Source organism: Lagenorhynchus albirostris, chromosome 21 (genome assembly GCF_949774975.1).
Source record: "Lagenorhynchus albirostris chromosome 21, mLagAlb1.1, whole genome shotgun sequence".
NCBI classification, from domain to species: Eukaryota; Metazoa; Chordata; class Mammalia; order Artiodactyla; family Delphinidae; genus Lagenorhynchus; species Lagenorhynchus albirostris.
In genome coordinates, this window is record NC_083115.1 from 1,218,586 (window position 1) to 1,233,820 (window position 15,235).

General features: G+C 53.3%; 1 protein-coding gene across 2 annotated transcripts in view; it reads right to left on the bottom strand.

Annotated features, from left to right (window-relative positions):
• Positions 1–1,353: 1,353 nt before the first annotated feature.
• Positions 1,354–15,235, bottom strand: part of CSGALNACT1 (chondroitin sulfate N-acetylgalactosaminyltransferase 1) — a 170,930-nt gene continuing 157,048 nt past the window's right edge. For both annotated transcript variants that reach the window (XM_060136441.1, XM_060136443.1), the window contains 4 exons: positions 14,644–14,822; positions 13,699–13,793; positions 5,348–5,429; positions 1,354–2,845 (listed from right to left, as the gene is read on the bottom strand). In XM_060136441.1, the coding sequence (XP_059992424.1) occupies positions 2,556–2,845; positions 5,348–5,429; positions 13,699–13,793; positions 14,644–14,822 (646 nt within the window). In that variant the 3' untranslated portion in view covers positions 1,354–2,555. The remainder of the gene's footprint in view (positions 2,846–5,347; positions 5,430–13,698; positions 13,794–14,643; positions 14,823–15,235) is intronic.

The following is a 15,235-nucleotide window of genomic DNA, read 5'->3' on the forward strand; positions in this document are numbered from 1 at the left end:
GCTCCTGCCTCTTGATAAAACCGTTTACCTACCTAAGCTTTGAAAAGCGGGATAGTTTAACACTATGCTGTTGTCTCTTCAGCCACCCTCAGCATCCTTTAAAATCCCATTTTTAGCGCTTCCCTGGTGGCGCAGTGGTTGAGAGTCCGCCTGTCGATGCAGGGGACACGGGTTCGTGACCCGGTCCGGGAAGATCTCACGTGCCGCGGAGCGGTTTGGCCCATGAGCCATGGCCGCTGAGCCTGCGCGTCCGGAGCCTGTGCTCCGCAACGGGAGAGGCCACAACAGTGAGAGGCCCACGTACCGAAAAAAAAAAAAAAAAAAAAATCCCATTTTTAACCCCTGCCTCAGGCACCCATGATATCCAATTTAAACCCGCACAAATGGCTGGTCCCCCCACAGTGCGTCCTGGAGCCCCCATCCCGGGACCCCGAGACCTCATTCCACAATCAGACATTCGCTCCCGCTGTGGACCTTGCTGGGACAGCAACCTCCCGACCCAGAGAAAGACAGCAGGAGTGGGCAAGGTCGGCCCCACCAAGCCCAGGACCCAGTGGAGAGACAGACAGGTGCCCGGAGCCTCCTCTCCCAGCTCCGGAAGTACGAAACGCACGTACAGCCAAAAGGGCTCCTGGAAACCATTCCTCAACGTTTCCTAATCAAAAAGACGAGCGGACTGTATTAACTGCCAGGTTCTTCACTACAGTTCTCTCCTCTCTCTAGACCAGTTCCCCCCAGGGGACACCTGGCGGTGACAGGAGCCAGTTTAGGTGTCCCCCTGGGTGAGAGGTGCTCCTGGCTTCGAGGGGGGAGAGACCAGGGATGCTGGGGGCACAGGACAGCCCCCAGCAGGGAGTGATCTAGCCTGAAACGCTATAGGGCCACAGCCAGGGAACCCTGGTCTACACACAAAAACTAAAGATGTGGTGTTCTTAATCCAAGAAGAAATCGTACCCACAAATCACATTTTATTAGTTGTCCAACGCCACCTTCCATTCATGTCCTGGGTTTTAATTAAATTTTATAAACTACCAGTACAAATCAATACAAAGCATTTTTTTTTTTGTTTAACACACCAACAGCTTGAATGTTCCTGAAGCTTTTAAACAATGAGTTGACTGCGGGCAAACAGAAGGCAAGGACCCAGAGAGATAATTAGCTCATGCATCTGGTGCTGGCTAATCATTTTCACATGAATGTAGAAACCACTCAATGTTAACTGCGTTTATTTTGTTTTTAAATAGTTGGAAACTATAATAAAAGGCAATTTTCAGAAGCATCTTGGTTGACTGGGTAGAACAGCTTAATTTAAAAAATAATTAGTTACTGCCCCTTGGCTGGGGTTGGTGATGCCGGCAGATGGAGCGACCTTTCACAAAAGACATTTTCCTGCGTTTCTTCTCGTGGAAGCCAGAAGCCAGGAACAGCACCCTGCTTGGAAAAGAGAATGTTTGGTTCACACAGTCAGCTTTGGTTTATTTAAACAGGTAAGAAAGTGGTCCCCAGTTCCCCTGAGGAGAAAATGTGTTTTCTGACTTCTATCACCAGTCTGAATGTTTCCTTTTCTGTTAAGGTAAAAAGTACATTTTCCTTTCCCTCCAGTGTTCAGTTGCTCCTCTCCGGAAATACTCTTCAGATAAAGTATCCGTGTGTCTCGTTCGGTCAGCAGCCCCAGGCCATGCCTTCCCCACGGTGACCGTCTGCCGTCCAGTGCCCGCAGGGCACTGCCACGTCCTCGGATGTGGGTAACAATCCCATGCTCTGAACTGAAAGTTCTCATAATGCAGCTAAAAGTATCTTCTCAAAAAAATGTAAAAATGTAGCTACTTATGCTCTCTTAGTAAGGCTTGCGAACTGGTAATTAAATAAGCAGAATATAACTCATAAGCCAAAAAAGTGCATTTTAAATAAAATTAACAGATTGTTAAAACTACAACCAAAAATATGGATGAGCAGGTTATTTTTGGTTAATCTTGGGCAGAGATGATACAATAGCTATGGGTTCTTTTTCATTTTTAGTCCATTTGGTTTTGCTTGATATATTCACAAAGATCACGATGAGCGTATCTTTGAATTTCACACGGTCTCTCCTCACCGGCCTCCTGACATTTCAGCATCCCAGACACTACAGCCCTGCTGATAATCACTCAGATGGGGAGGGATGTGCTGGCCTTCCATTCTAATGAACTTTTTACAAAACTGGTCTTTGTTCATGAATATTTCAGTAAGCATAGAAAACAAACAGCTCTTGCTTTGCTGTAAACACACCATTAGGCTCACAATTTCACGATCAGGCCGCCTTTGTCAGACACCGGACGGGTGCGTTTGGGCTGTTTTTGCAAGCCAGGTTGAGGGGTTTCAGCTCCTGTTGCAGAAGCTAAACAGGCAGAGGGAAACGGGAGGCTCTCCCCTCGCCTGCTTTACTCATCAAATTCTTTTCATCAGTCAAATTCTTTTCTTGCTCTTCAGGGCAATCTTTTCCTTGTTGCAGCCATTCATTTGGTAATTGCAAAAGGAAAAAAATAAACCGTCTCGCCACATGGGCCCCCGGGAGCTCATGTTTTCTGGCTCCTTGTCTCCTGTTTCTGTTTGCGGAGGTGGGCCTCTATCTCGTGCCTGAAGACCAGCATCCCCAGCTGCCCGTGGGACGCCTCGTTCATGGCCTTGGACTGCATGCACATCTTGTACTGCTCGGGCGTCAGCTCGTCTACGCAGCGCTTCTCATGCCAGAGGTGGAAGAGGCCCCGCACGGGCGTCCGCACCACGATGAGGTTGCTGTGCAGGTACTTGCGGTAAAGGTGCACGTCCTCGCCACCCCAGCCTTTGATGTCCAGGTCGAACCCACCTGTGGGAGAGAACACACTGCTGAACACGCTGCCGGGGGCCCCCTGATCCGCGCCAGCACAGGACGCTGCGTGGAGAGTAGGAGCATCTCGGGGAGGTCTCCCCGCCCCGCCAAGTGATGAGCGTCCACCGGGGTCAGAGAGCTCAGACACCCCAGACACAGACGGCCTTGCTGGCAGCGGCTCCAGCTCCGAGACAGCGCGACTGCACACAGCATCCCAGCCTCGCCTGCTCCCAGGAGGCCCCAGCAGCGTGGCGGGCCGCAATTATAACAGCTCTGGGGTCAGCGATACCCCAGCCTTAGACCAAGGGCTGCCGCAGCGTCCCAACGTCCCAACCAGAACCTCTGAACGAAACCTCGTGGGATTCTTTGAACGTGGCCTCTTCCTGCAGACCAGGGCCCTGCAGTGTGAAAAATTCACAGCCCGATAAAGCACTGTTCCTCCTATCGGCTAAAGGGGGTCCCCGAAGCTGTGTGTCCTCCACAGGCTGGTGAAAGGAGTCATTTTAAAGGGACTGGCCTCACAGTTCTGAAGTTTGACTCACAGAATCTCGTTTCACGTTCTAGTGACTCCTTCACACAGTGAGGAAGGGTCACCTTTGAAAACTGAGACGGCCTCACATCTTCTCTTCACTTCAAGCCACGGCGTCCCAGACAACCAAGAAGCACTGGCCTTGCTGTCGTCACCGCTCCTTTCTCACTGAGGAGGTTTCTTGGACCTTTTGTGGAGAAGTGACTCAGTGTCTTTGTCGCGCAGCCCCTGATTCCCTGTAGTCTCCAGGCTCCGATGCAGACCTCCACTGGAGGGGGAAGTGGGGAAGCCAGCCTGCACCCCTGGCGGTGAACATGGGTGCCGTGTGGCCCCCGGACGTGGGACAGGAAGATCCTGAGTCACGGCCTGAATTTGAGCCTTGGTTATCATACTGGCGGCCACTTTCCCTCTCTTAAGTTTAGTTTCTTTACCCTGAAATGCAGCAGGTGCCATAACCAGATGAGGCAGTAGGGTAAGGGGCAGTGCTTGGTTGGCTGTGATGGATTTCTCATCACCGGTATCATTACTACTTATTAAATAGAAGGCATACAAGTGAGACACCTGCAAATATGCACAGGATGGCAAAGAGCGAGGGGGTCCAGATGGGACCCAGAGGCTCTGAGCACGAGCCCCCTTCCCGCCTGCCACCCCCATGGTTGTCGGTGACAGTTATGCTCTATCGTTAGGAAAATCCAGTGTGTTATAACTCCAAAACTGATAAACGTACATCATCTCAAAATCACCTTTGCTTGTACACAGAGTGAGGAAACAAGAGTTTCTCAAAATGGAAATTTCCTTCAGAACATTTTAAAAATACGTCACTTTTGGAAATTAGATTTGCACATAATCATTTAGGACGACTTCTTAAAGAAATCAAGGAGCACCCGTGGTGAGTTGCTGGGAACCTGAGCAAACCCACCACTCAGAGACCCATGTCCCCCACGTCCTGCTGCTTCTAACAGGACTTGACTTCAAGACGTTTGGGTTTTTTAATCTTTTTAACTTGGTGGTCTCTTTGAGGGTCCTGTAGTCCCTGATGTCCACCGCACTTCTGAGCGAAAGAAACTGGCCTCCTCAGACTGACTCACTGACCTTACAGAGAGAAGCCCTAAGCCTTGGGCAGGATGGGACAGGGCCAGGAGAGAGCAAGACAGGGGGCTAAGGGGCCCCAGGGGGACGCAGGGGTGGGAATCTCCACGTGAGGGCGGGCCTCTAGCTCCACCCCGCTCAGGGTCCACCCGAGCCTCTGGGCCCAAGGTCAAGGCTTGGGCCTGTTCACTCATCCCCGGTCATGTACAATCCACAGATCTATTCCCTCCAGAGGCACCTGAGTAGGTGCTGCCATGGGGGGGGTGGTGTGCTATTTCCCAGGGGACAGGAGACCCTCGGTGCTGAGCCTGACTATGTCCCCCAATGGCTGTGAGGTCCATCTGCCTCTGAGAGGCTCGGTCCCTCATCTGCAACCAGAAGGCCTTTCCTCTCTGTGTTCTGGGAGCCGTGTGTGTGTGTGTGTTTGAGTGCGCTTGTGCATGTACATGTGTGTGCGTGTGCACGTGTCCATGCATCTGTGTACATGTATGTGTGCCTGTTGACAGTGACTGCGCACTCCGGACTTGAAGTGACATCTGGAATTTTCACAGGTTCAGCAGAGAGAAACCGGAATCCTCCTGCTGTGTGATTTTCCCCAGTCCTCCGTGCTGCCCTTCTTTCTGGTGGATCCCCTCTCCGTGGAGGACGTTCTGTGCGGAGGACACAGGAGCCCGGCCCGGCTGGAGGGAGGCCCTGGACAACTTGCTTCGAAGCCGCCTTTATGCAACAGCCTGACTTTGCCCTCATTTCTGTCCTCCCCCAGGGACACTGAGAGATGCTGAAGGAGAAGACAGGGTCCCCACTGCCCGAGCGCCCTCAGCCCAGCACCCACATCCGTGGCCGGAGAGCGTCCTCCTTAGGGACCAGGGCCCCGGGCTCACCTATGTTGATGAAGTCGGACCGGTACTGGCACGTCATCCCGAACCCGAAGTCTCTCCAGAACCCAGTTTCCTTCTTTATGACCTGCAGGGAGGGCACCATCACTTGAGGGAGGAGGACAGAGTGAACATGGATGGGGGTGTCACACGTGGGGGGCGCGTCGCTGACACACAGCCACCCCCTGGTTGGGGACGTGGACAACAGTCAGGACACAGCAAGCTACCCGTCCCCAAGGGGCTCTGTGATTTGGGGCACCTGTGGCCGGAATGTTTCCAGGGCAGAGGCTTGAACACACACACACACACACACACACACACACACACACACTCTCACAGTGCAGTGGGGTCCGGGGTGGGGAGCCAGTTTGGGGCGGCGCCATGGAAAAGCCACCTACACATCTGGCCTGACACCTGCACGGGCGAGAAGGAGGCCTGGGGCCCACAGGCCAGGTGGGCGGCCAGCAAAGGGCTCAGGAAGCTGAGAGAAGGAGAGAGAACCACCTAGAATTCAGGCGCCCTGGCCCGGGGCACGAACTGGACTCCCTCAGAGACTGAAAAGAAAACCCGAGGCTGCGCTGCTGGCCCTGGACAAGGGCACCGAGAGGCCAGGTCCTGAGGACACGCTCTGTCCATTCATCCGCGGTCCGTTTTAACATCAATTGCTCCCCACGCACGTGCGGGGCCTCCAGGCAGGGACCGGCTATGAAAAGCCGGGCCTGGCCCTGCCCCGTGTCTCACTCTGCAAATACGTTTCTAATGTATTTGCTGGAGCAGCAAGACTAATTTTAAAATGGTTTTTGTCGTTTACGTAGTTTTGGCTGCACTAATCCTGGGAGTGGGTTTGCGACCCTAATGGCTGTTTTTCCGGATTTGTCCTGGTCGCTCGCGTAGGTGTTAGGAGGAAATGAGGTCCCGCAGCAGGGCCCCCGCGCTGCCTGTTGCCCGCTAACTGGAGAGAGCTCATCCCGCCCGGGGGGGGCCTCTGGCCGGCATGTCTGCCTCAGGCAGGCCCCTCAGTCTCTCTGTTTCTGTTCCTTTAATGAGGAGATTCAGCCAAGTCGCCCCAAGGACTCTCCCAGCCTGACACCCAAATACCCCTCCGCTGCCCTCCACCTTCCCGAGGGCTCACTCCACCTGTACCACAGGCTAAACTACACTTGACAAATGGCCTGCAGAAGCGGCGATGGACTTAACATTTCCTGTACTCTGCAACCTATGAAACCATCTTATTTCACCACAACCTACACATGGATGTCACTTACACTATGGTTAGCACAAATCAAGACCAAGGAGAAGAAGGGCCGGGAGAGGCCTGTCTCTCCCCCTCGACTCCAGAACAAAGGCCTGCTGTACGCTAGCTCCCCAGCCACAAGTGTCATTAGTATCAACTGGAAAGATTTCACAGGGCAGGAAAGTCAGGAAAATTTTCCACTGAGTCATTTTTAAAAAATGGTTTCTGTTCCATCCCAGTCATGGCAGGTACACTGTCTCTGCCACAGCTAATGGCTCACTGTCCTTTCTGGTGGCCGGGACACAGACATGGCCTGGGTAAAAATGCAGTCAGAGAGGGCTCCCCTGGTGGCGCAGCGGTTAAAGAGTCTGCCTGGCCAATGCAGGGGACACAGGTTCGAGCCCTGGTCCGGGAAGATCCCACATGCCTCAGAGCAACTAAGCCCGTGAGCCACAGCTACTGAGCCTATGCTCTAGAGCCTGCGAGCCACAACTACTGAGCCCACATGCCACAACTACTGAAGCCTTCGCGTCTAGAGCCCGTGCTCCTCAACAAGAGAAGCCACCACGATAAGAAGCCCCCGCATCACAACAAAGAGTAGCCCCCACTCGCTGCAACTAGAGAAAGCCCGTGCGCAGCAAAGCCAAAAATAAATAAAATAAATTTATATATATAAAAAATGCAGTCAAAGAGTCGTGCAGCATTCGAACTTCAAATATTTGGCAGTGGTCTACCTGGCATTTAAGAGAGGAAGCTCCACACAGGGAAAACAACGGGCCAGCGCTTAGGGAGAAGCCCTGGAGGGACTGCAGAGGCAGCCTCCCAGGACCCATCCACACAGGGAAAACAACGGGCCAGCGCTTAGGGAGAAGCCCTGGAGGGACTGCAGAGGCAGCCTCCCAGGACCATTGAGTGGACACAGTGCCCGGCAAGGTATGACCCTCACCTGGGGACAGTGTGACAGAGGCAAACTAACTTGTGAGCAGGGAATGAGCTACACAAACACTTACTAACGGGGGCTTTAAAGCTCGCAGGCCATGAAAAGCCAGTATCTGAACAGTGCGTCGAAGTTCAGCCCTTGGTGGGAAGAGATCCAGTGGTGCCCTCGGCATGTACCGTGCGGGCAAGACGGGCGCGCGTGCCAAGTCCACGCCCCTCAGGTGGGCTGGGCGCTAACTGAAGCAGCGCCCTCGACAGCCCATGAGGCCTCTAGCATGCGGCAGGCCACAGCACAGCCCCTTTCTGAGCCCTTGGTGGGTTAACTGCACCCTCCCCCAGGCAATCAGAATAAAATCCACAGGAACATCCGGCCTGCAGAGGCCCCACGTGACCTGCCCCTGCCTGCCCTGTCCATCCCCTGTCCCCTCGAATGCGCCAGCTCACAGGTCTCCAAGGCTGGACACCCGCAGTCTGCCCGGCTGGGGTCACCCTTTCCTGCTCACCACTGGGCTCTGCTCAGAGCAGTCACCCTGACCCCCCGCCAGTGTCACGTCACATCAGCTGGTTTATTTTCTCTGTAACGTGAGGGCTCTCTGAAACCCTCCTGTCGAGGGGCTGTTTCCGCCTGCTGTCCTCACCCACCACCGCTGGTGAACGTAAGCTCAGGGCCTTGGTCTCGTTCAGGCTGGATGGGCAGGTCCAATCCAGCACCCAGCAGGCACTCAGTCACTCCTTCTCCAAGGAACAAGTGAGGAACAACCGGCCAGTGGAAACGGAGACGGCTGGGGTAGGGAATTCTCAGCAGTGAGGGGCTCAGCCCAGGCCTCGGAGTCCACTGAGGAAGCTCTCAGAACCTTGGGCTCTGGACCCACAGGCAGAAACGCTTTCCCCTTCCTGGGCTCTAAGCAGACGGCTCGACTTCTTAGAACCTCTGCCCCAAGCTCCTACACGGAGCTACACATGCGCGTGACGTCTACTACCGTGAAGGAGATGGAGAAGATACTCTAAGAGGACCATCCCCCTGCCCTGGATCTCACTCCTCTGCTTCCAGGGCTGTGTCCTCAAGACCATGCCCCCTTCCGACCCCCAGCACCCTCTGCACCCGGATTCCAGCAGGCTCTGCCCGGCACGACACACCACAACCGGACAACCGGACAGTGGTCACGTCCGCCCTCCCTCGGGGAGCCCCCAGACACGCGCTCTGAGGGAGGTCATGTGACGGGAGTGATAACTTCCTATCAGGACCAAAACACAAAGCACAAATCAGTGCCTCTCCCCACAGATGTGGGAAGGCTCCTCCCTGAGGCCCCACAGGTTCAGCCACACCTGTGGGGCTCCACGTGGCTGACTTGGCAAATGCCAGGGAAGCAATCTGGGCTGGAAAATAAAATCAGTTACAAATTCTCAGGCAGAGTATTTCCTCTAAACCGGAGAGAGTCTCCCAGGAACCGAGGCTGCGTTTGGCCCGCCTCACGTCACCGGAAACCCCATGGGCCCCGGGTTTACAGGCCTTGTGCCTGATGTGAGGCTCTGCCGTTGTTGCCTTGAAGTCTTAGTAAATCCTGAGTACTGGGCCTGTGAATTCACCGTGCACTGGGCTGTGCAGTCACGCAGTGAGCGGCAGACAGCCTGGGCTGCAGGGGTCCCGAGGCCGGGCTGCCGCCCCCCATACACCCTGCGTGGGCTGGGCCCTGAGGCTCAGGGGTCACATGCACAGGATCCCAGGGGCTGCGTGTGGTGTGCACGGGCCTCAGGCTGGGAGGCAGCATGACCTGCCCACGATCACTCAGCCAGTCGAGGCCGAGCCCAGACCAGCACCAGGGTGGCCATGACGGTGTCCATTTCTTGACAAATAAGGTGTTTCTCAAGCCACGGCTTTCAAAGAATTGGTCTAAGAATGGACTCAATTGCCACCTCCTCCAGGATTTGTACTAACCCACACTTTTCTACAAGTCTCCTTTCATCGGCATCTGCATGAAAAAGTGAAGTGTTGCGACTTCCCTGGTGGCACAGTGGTTCAGGATCCGCCTGCCAATGCAGGGGACACGGGTTCGAGCCCTGGTCTGGGAAGATCCCACATACTGCAGAGCAACTGAGCCCATGTGCCACAACTACTGAGCCTGCGCTCTAGAGCCCACAAGCCACAACTACTGAGCCCGTGAGCCACAACTACTGAGCCTACAAGCCACAACTACTGAAGCTCGCACACCTAGAGCCTGTGCTCTGCAACAAGAGAAGCCACAGCAATGAGAAGACTGCGCACGGCAACAAAGCGCAGCCCCCGCTCGCTGCAGCTAGAGAAAGCCCACATGCAGCAACAAAAACCCAACACAGCCAAAAATAAATTAAAAAAAAAAAATGAAGTGTCTTCTGAAGGGCATCCTGCTGGACCAGGACTCTGCCCAGGGAGCCTGCAACCCAAAGTCAGACCCTCTGCCCCCTGGAAGCACGCGGATGTGGAGAACGTGCCCCTGCCCCCAGCTGTCGCAGTCTGGTCCCATCACTTGAGTTCCCGACCTGCCACCCAGCGCTGAGGGCGTCTGAGCAAGTGACACATGCCTCTGAGCTTCAACGTTCTCACCCGTGACATGAGCGTAGCACTCCTTTTCACCTTACTGACTGTTACACGACAACGTGGGCAGAGTGCCGGCTGCCCAAAGGCCACGGACGTGGCATCTGTTAATGTGACTTCTGTTCTCAGCGAATGTCTGCTTCCTGAACAAACAGAAACAGACTAAAAGGACGGACCAGGCCCAGTCAGCACTTTTTAGAAATTTAAACTGAAATGCAGGTCAGTGGTGTAGTACTCTTTGGACTAAAGGAGAGAGAAGGGTGTAACGAGAGAGAGGTGAGGACAGGATCCGCAGACCAGGCGTACGTTGACCAGTCGTCAGACAGTGCCAGGCAGGACCACGTGGCAGAGGGAGCGGCCAGGCACTGTGGGCATCAGCGCCGGAGAGGAGATGGCCCTCGGGGGAGGGCAGCGCAGGAGACACGGGGCAGGGGTGCTCCGGCTGGCATCAAGCCCAGGTGCTGGGGTCGGGTTTGCAGACAGTTGCCCGGTGATCAGTACGAGAGTCAGATTGTGGAGGGCAGTTCATCCCCCAAAGAATCAGGATTCAGGGCTGTGCTGGCACGGCCTGGACCAGCCCACCACCTGGGCAAGGAAGTCTCTTCCCAGCCCTGTCCAGAGACGCCATGGGGGAGCCTGCACCAGCCTGCGGGAGGACTGACTCCCTGAAGATAGACAGCCAGCACTGGGAGCCAGCTCCTTCCCGCTTCGGAGAGTGGGCTTTAAACACTTCTGAGCACACCACTGACTTTATGCCTTCAAAGGTTTTTTTTTAGTGGAATTAATCTGTGTTTTGGAAACGCATCTCTGGCCGAGGGTGAAGGAGAGACTGGAGTGTGAGGGAGAGATGGATCTAGATGGCTCCTGCAGTGGCCTCAGCAGGAACTGACAAGGCTCAAACCAAGAGAGGGGATGTCTAAAGTTAGCGGTTACATAAATGAGGGTTATTCCTTTCTCGGAAGGCTGTTTCTACATTAAAGCATCAGCAAGTTTCACCTCAGGTTTAAAACTCTACAAATTAAATATTAGTATGAAACCCCATGATTTCACTTACTACTGATTACTAACGGTCTGTACTCAAATGTAAAGAAAGAAGTAACCTGAACACACAAAAAAATCCCTGTAAATTTGGTTTCTCGCCTCTATCTGCAGGCAAACGTTATCAACTGTCAGTGGCAACAGCCAGAAGCAATAAGTGGTACACTGACTACCAAGGTTGTATTTTCAGGGCTGCTGGCCAAGGCTCCCATTTGCACATGGCAGTCATCTGTCACAGCCGCATTCTGGACCTGGGCTTTCCTGTCACCTTGATACTGATGTACTCCAGTGCAGGCTCTCAAGAATTTATTAATATATATGTGTCGTATCTTTCAAGACTGAGCCAAAAGGAACCCCTGGCAGGAAGTCTCTCCTAATTTACCAACCTCCAATCACTACCTGTTATTTTATACCTTCTCTGCACCCACATGTTTTCTCTCCACCATATTAACTTCAGGAGTTTGAGGCTCTCCTCTGGTCATTTCCCTTTCTATTTCCGCTCTCACCTAGAACTTAAGCAACTCTGTCTCTGCCACACTAGATAAGGGAATCCTGGTCTTGGCCTGAGCTCTAGCTGGTTGTGTGACCCTGGGCGAGTCTAGGAGAAAGAAGTGAGTGAGTGAAATGACCTGGGGCACCACTGCCACGCATAGGAAACTGCTCCAGTCCCTGACTGCCCCACGCACACCTCAACTAGCTCTCTATGGGCAGCAAGTGCTCCTGAAATGGCTCATCCAGTAAGAACATAATGGATGCTTTTCTTTTTTGACAGAGACCCCTTTGTCTCAGAGACAATTGCTCTTTCTAGGATAAAGAGCCATAAATACTGACTCCTAAAATACCAGACCCGTGCGCTCTGTGGAAGGTCTCAGCTGTATTCGGAGGTGACTGGTAAAGGCTGCAGGATAACTCAGAGGCCTCGGAGCTGTGGACACAGCAATCTGAGTTCTGTTTCTGACTTGACCACTAATTCTGAGGACCTGAGAAGCTGGCTGGACCATGCCAGACCTTGAGCTTCCCTGCAGGAATGGCAATAAAAGGATAAAACTTTTAAATTGTGAAATTAAATGAATTCCTTGAAAGCAAATAAGGTCTTGATTTGAAGTTGAAACATTAATCCTATTCAATGTCAAATGTAAAGCAGTACTTTATTTAAAATCAAAGGAACTTTTATTCTGATTGGTTGAAAGAAAATAAATCCCGCCTCAATCCCTATTAGAAGCTTAGAACTCTATGGAAAGGAAACATGAAGTTTTTCTGTCTCAACAGAAGTGATATCACCTCTAAGTAGGAGTGGAAAACTCTTACTGTGTTTACGTATAAAGCACATGCATACACACAGTATGTACAGATACACAACGAATGTGCAGTATTACAATTTCGCTGGGGGAAGAGAGAACGGTGTTATTACTGTGCTGTGTGCCTCACGCCGCAAGTGAAGCCACGCTAAGACATGGTGAGAAATGAACCTGGTGCAGCCTAGAGGAACCCAGGCTGGAAAAGATCATTACATCAGCTGCCAGAGGTTAACTGGAAGGGGACCCAGGATGGGGTGGGAGGGAACAGGTTTTCCTACTTCTGGAAGCTTCAACACAGAATCAGTCTTCCCAAAGAATTCCACAGAACACATTTTCAATGAAAATCAGTTTACTTTCCCACTGCAGGGAAGCATGGAAGACTGAGTCCCATCACCTCCTCATGGTCAGACAGCAGCTTCCTTTCTCCACCCTGAGAGGTAAAGAAACACAGCTTCGCCACCTCAACAGGAGAGACAGCCGCTTGAGGCAATTCCTACTGCCGCCCCCCAGGCTCAGCCTGAGCTGGCAACAGCTTCAGATAAGCCCTGCTGGCGTCTCTACAGAAGATCACAGCCCAGCTTGGCGATGACAACAGTGGGACATTTTGCCTCGGAGGGGCACACCTTCCAGCAGCATAGGGACCTTCTGCTGGCTTCACCCCGTCCTCCTATTGCCTGTACTCTCTGCGGAATGGACCAGCGAAGACATCTCCGCTTACAGAGAGCCTGGGTGCTGTGTGGGTCCCCTACCCATCACCTGTGCGGCTGGGATCTTAGCACAGAAGTCCCTCCCATATTCCTGTGAAAGCCACCTTGCTGGTGACACTTCTGATGCTAATGTGGGAATGGTGACGGAGAGCAGGGATCTAGCCCCTGCCCCACTGTGTGCCTGGAGGGGGGAACCTCTTCCTGACTTCCGTTTTCCACCTGTCAGATGGGAACCTAAATCTCACCTTTCTTACCTCAGAGGATTGTAATAATAAAGGGGAAATGTGCTGCAACCATAATGCAATAATACTGGTTTCCAAAACCGTAGAAGAAAACTATGAAATTACCTTTCTGTAAGGTACTGTTCCTATTTATTTTCCACTTTTAAATACTGCAAGCCTTTTAATCAACGAGGCGCTGGGAACAAAGGCCAGAACACCTGTCACACTTACAAATTACTCTGGGAAGCAATCCACAGGTTTCCACTCACCTCCACTCATGGTCAGGTGCCCCTGGTGACGAAAGACATGAAACAGAGCCCCACCAAGGCCCCTCGGGGGAGCACTCACCAGCTGCTTTTCTAAGGGAGGGATCGAGTCATGATGGCCGTATATTATGCCAGGATTGTACTGACTGAAAAGGACCGGATAAAATACCTTCTTCCCTGCAAACCAGAAAACAAACATATGCGCTAAGCGACAGATAAAGCTGTTAGGTTTGTTCATTTATATGCGACCATCAGAAACAGCCTAGGGATCTGCGTCCACTGTCCCTTTTGCCTCCACTGGTCTCTGACACAGACCTTAGCAGTACTGCGGCAGGTAGACCAGATGGACACACACGGATTCCCGACTTCCCAGCCCAAGGGTAATGTTCTAAGCTCTGACGGCCAGTGGACCTGGCACTGGGCACAACTAGTGGGAGTGGGTGTGAAAGAGGGCCCCAGTGCCCCCGTCCTGCCAGACCTTAACCCTTTAACTGCTGGCTCGTGGGGCAGTCAGCCAGGGTGACCTCAGGCAGCAGGAAAAGACTTTGGGAGGCCCGGGTAGCTGCTCTTTACCAATTTTCACAGAAGAATTTCAGTATCTGAACAACGGACATGGCCATTCCAGTGGTTATCAGCTGAGTATCGGCCTTGCCGCCGAGTCAAAGCTATGAGAACAATTTTCATACTGTGGGTTCTTTCTGTCTGGAGCCCCTCCTGCCCTGGCAAATGCCCATAGCCACTCCTTCCCTTCGGTTTCAGTGGTGTCTCCCAGGCCCAATCCTCCCCACCACACCTGCTCCCTGGTCATCCCCTAAAGCTGACCTTCTAGGGGAGAATGGAAAAGGGCTGTACACACGAACTTGGGACCAAGAGTCCCAGAGCTATGGTGGCTGGCAGGCCCCCAGCACGACACCAAAGGAGGAATCAAAGCAGACGGCATCCCTGTCTTTGTCAGGGGGGCAAATAAGGCAGATCCAGGAGCGGGTCGGCGGGGCGAGCTAAGAGGTGCTTGGGAGCGGAGCCCCACCTGGCTGCGTGTTCAGCCTGCAGGTGTTGAGGAGCTCGGAGGTGAAGTAGATGTCCACGTCGCAGAAGAAGAGCAGCACGTTGCGCCCCGTCCAGGAGCGGGCACCCACGTCCAGCCCCTTTCCCCGAGAGAACTCCCCATTCAGCTGGATGAAGGTGAAGTTCCTGAAGTTGGCGGCTCTGAAAGGTGAGACCACACACAGTCACTCAGGTGCCCGGGCTTGCTGCCGGTGGAATCCCCTGGAAAACACACAACCGAGGCCCACGACATCTCACCACGTGTCTTCTGTGACCCGAGGGCACTGGGATTAAGGGTACCAAGGACACTTGAGAAGTTTTAGCACCAATTTATTTTTTCTATTTCTAGCAGTTTCCCCATATTGAAAACTACTGTCACGGCTAACGTGTGCTCCTCATGCGGGGGAGAACGTGAGCCAGTGAAGACCAGGCGACAGAACCCGGGACAATCCCAATGCCTCTGGAGCCAATGAAACCAGTGGCCAAGGAAATAAAGCCGCACTGCAATGGCCCCACTGAGCGGCTTCTTATCGGGGTTCCCTCCAGGAAGCCGGCAGCGTGGTCCGGGTGTACGT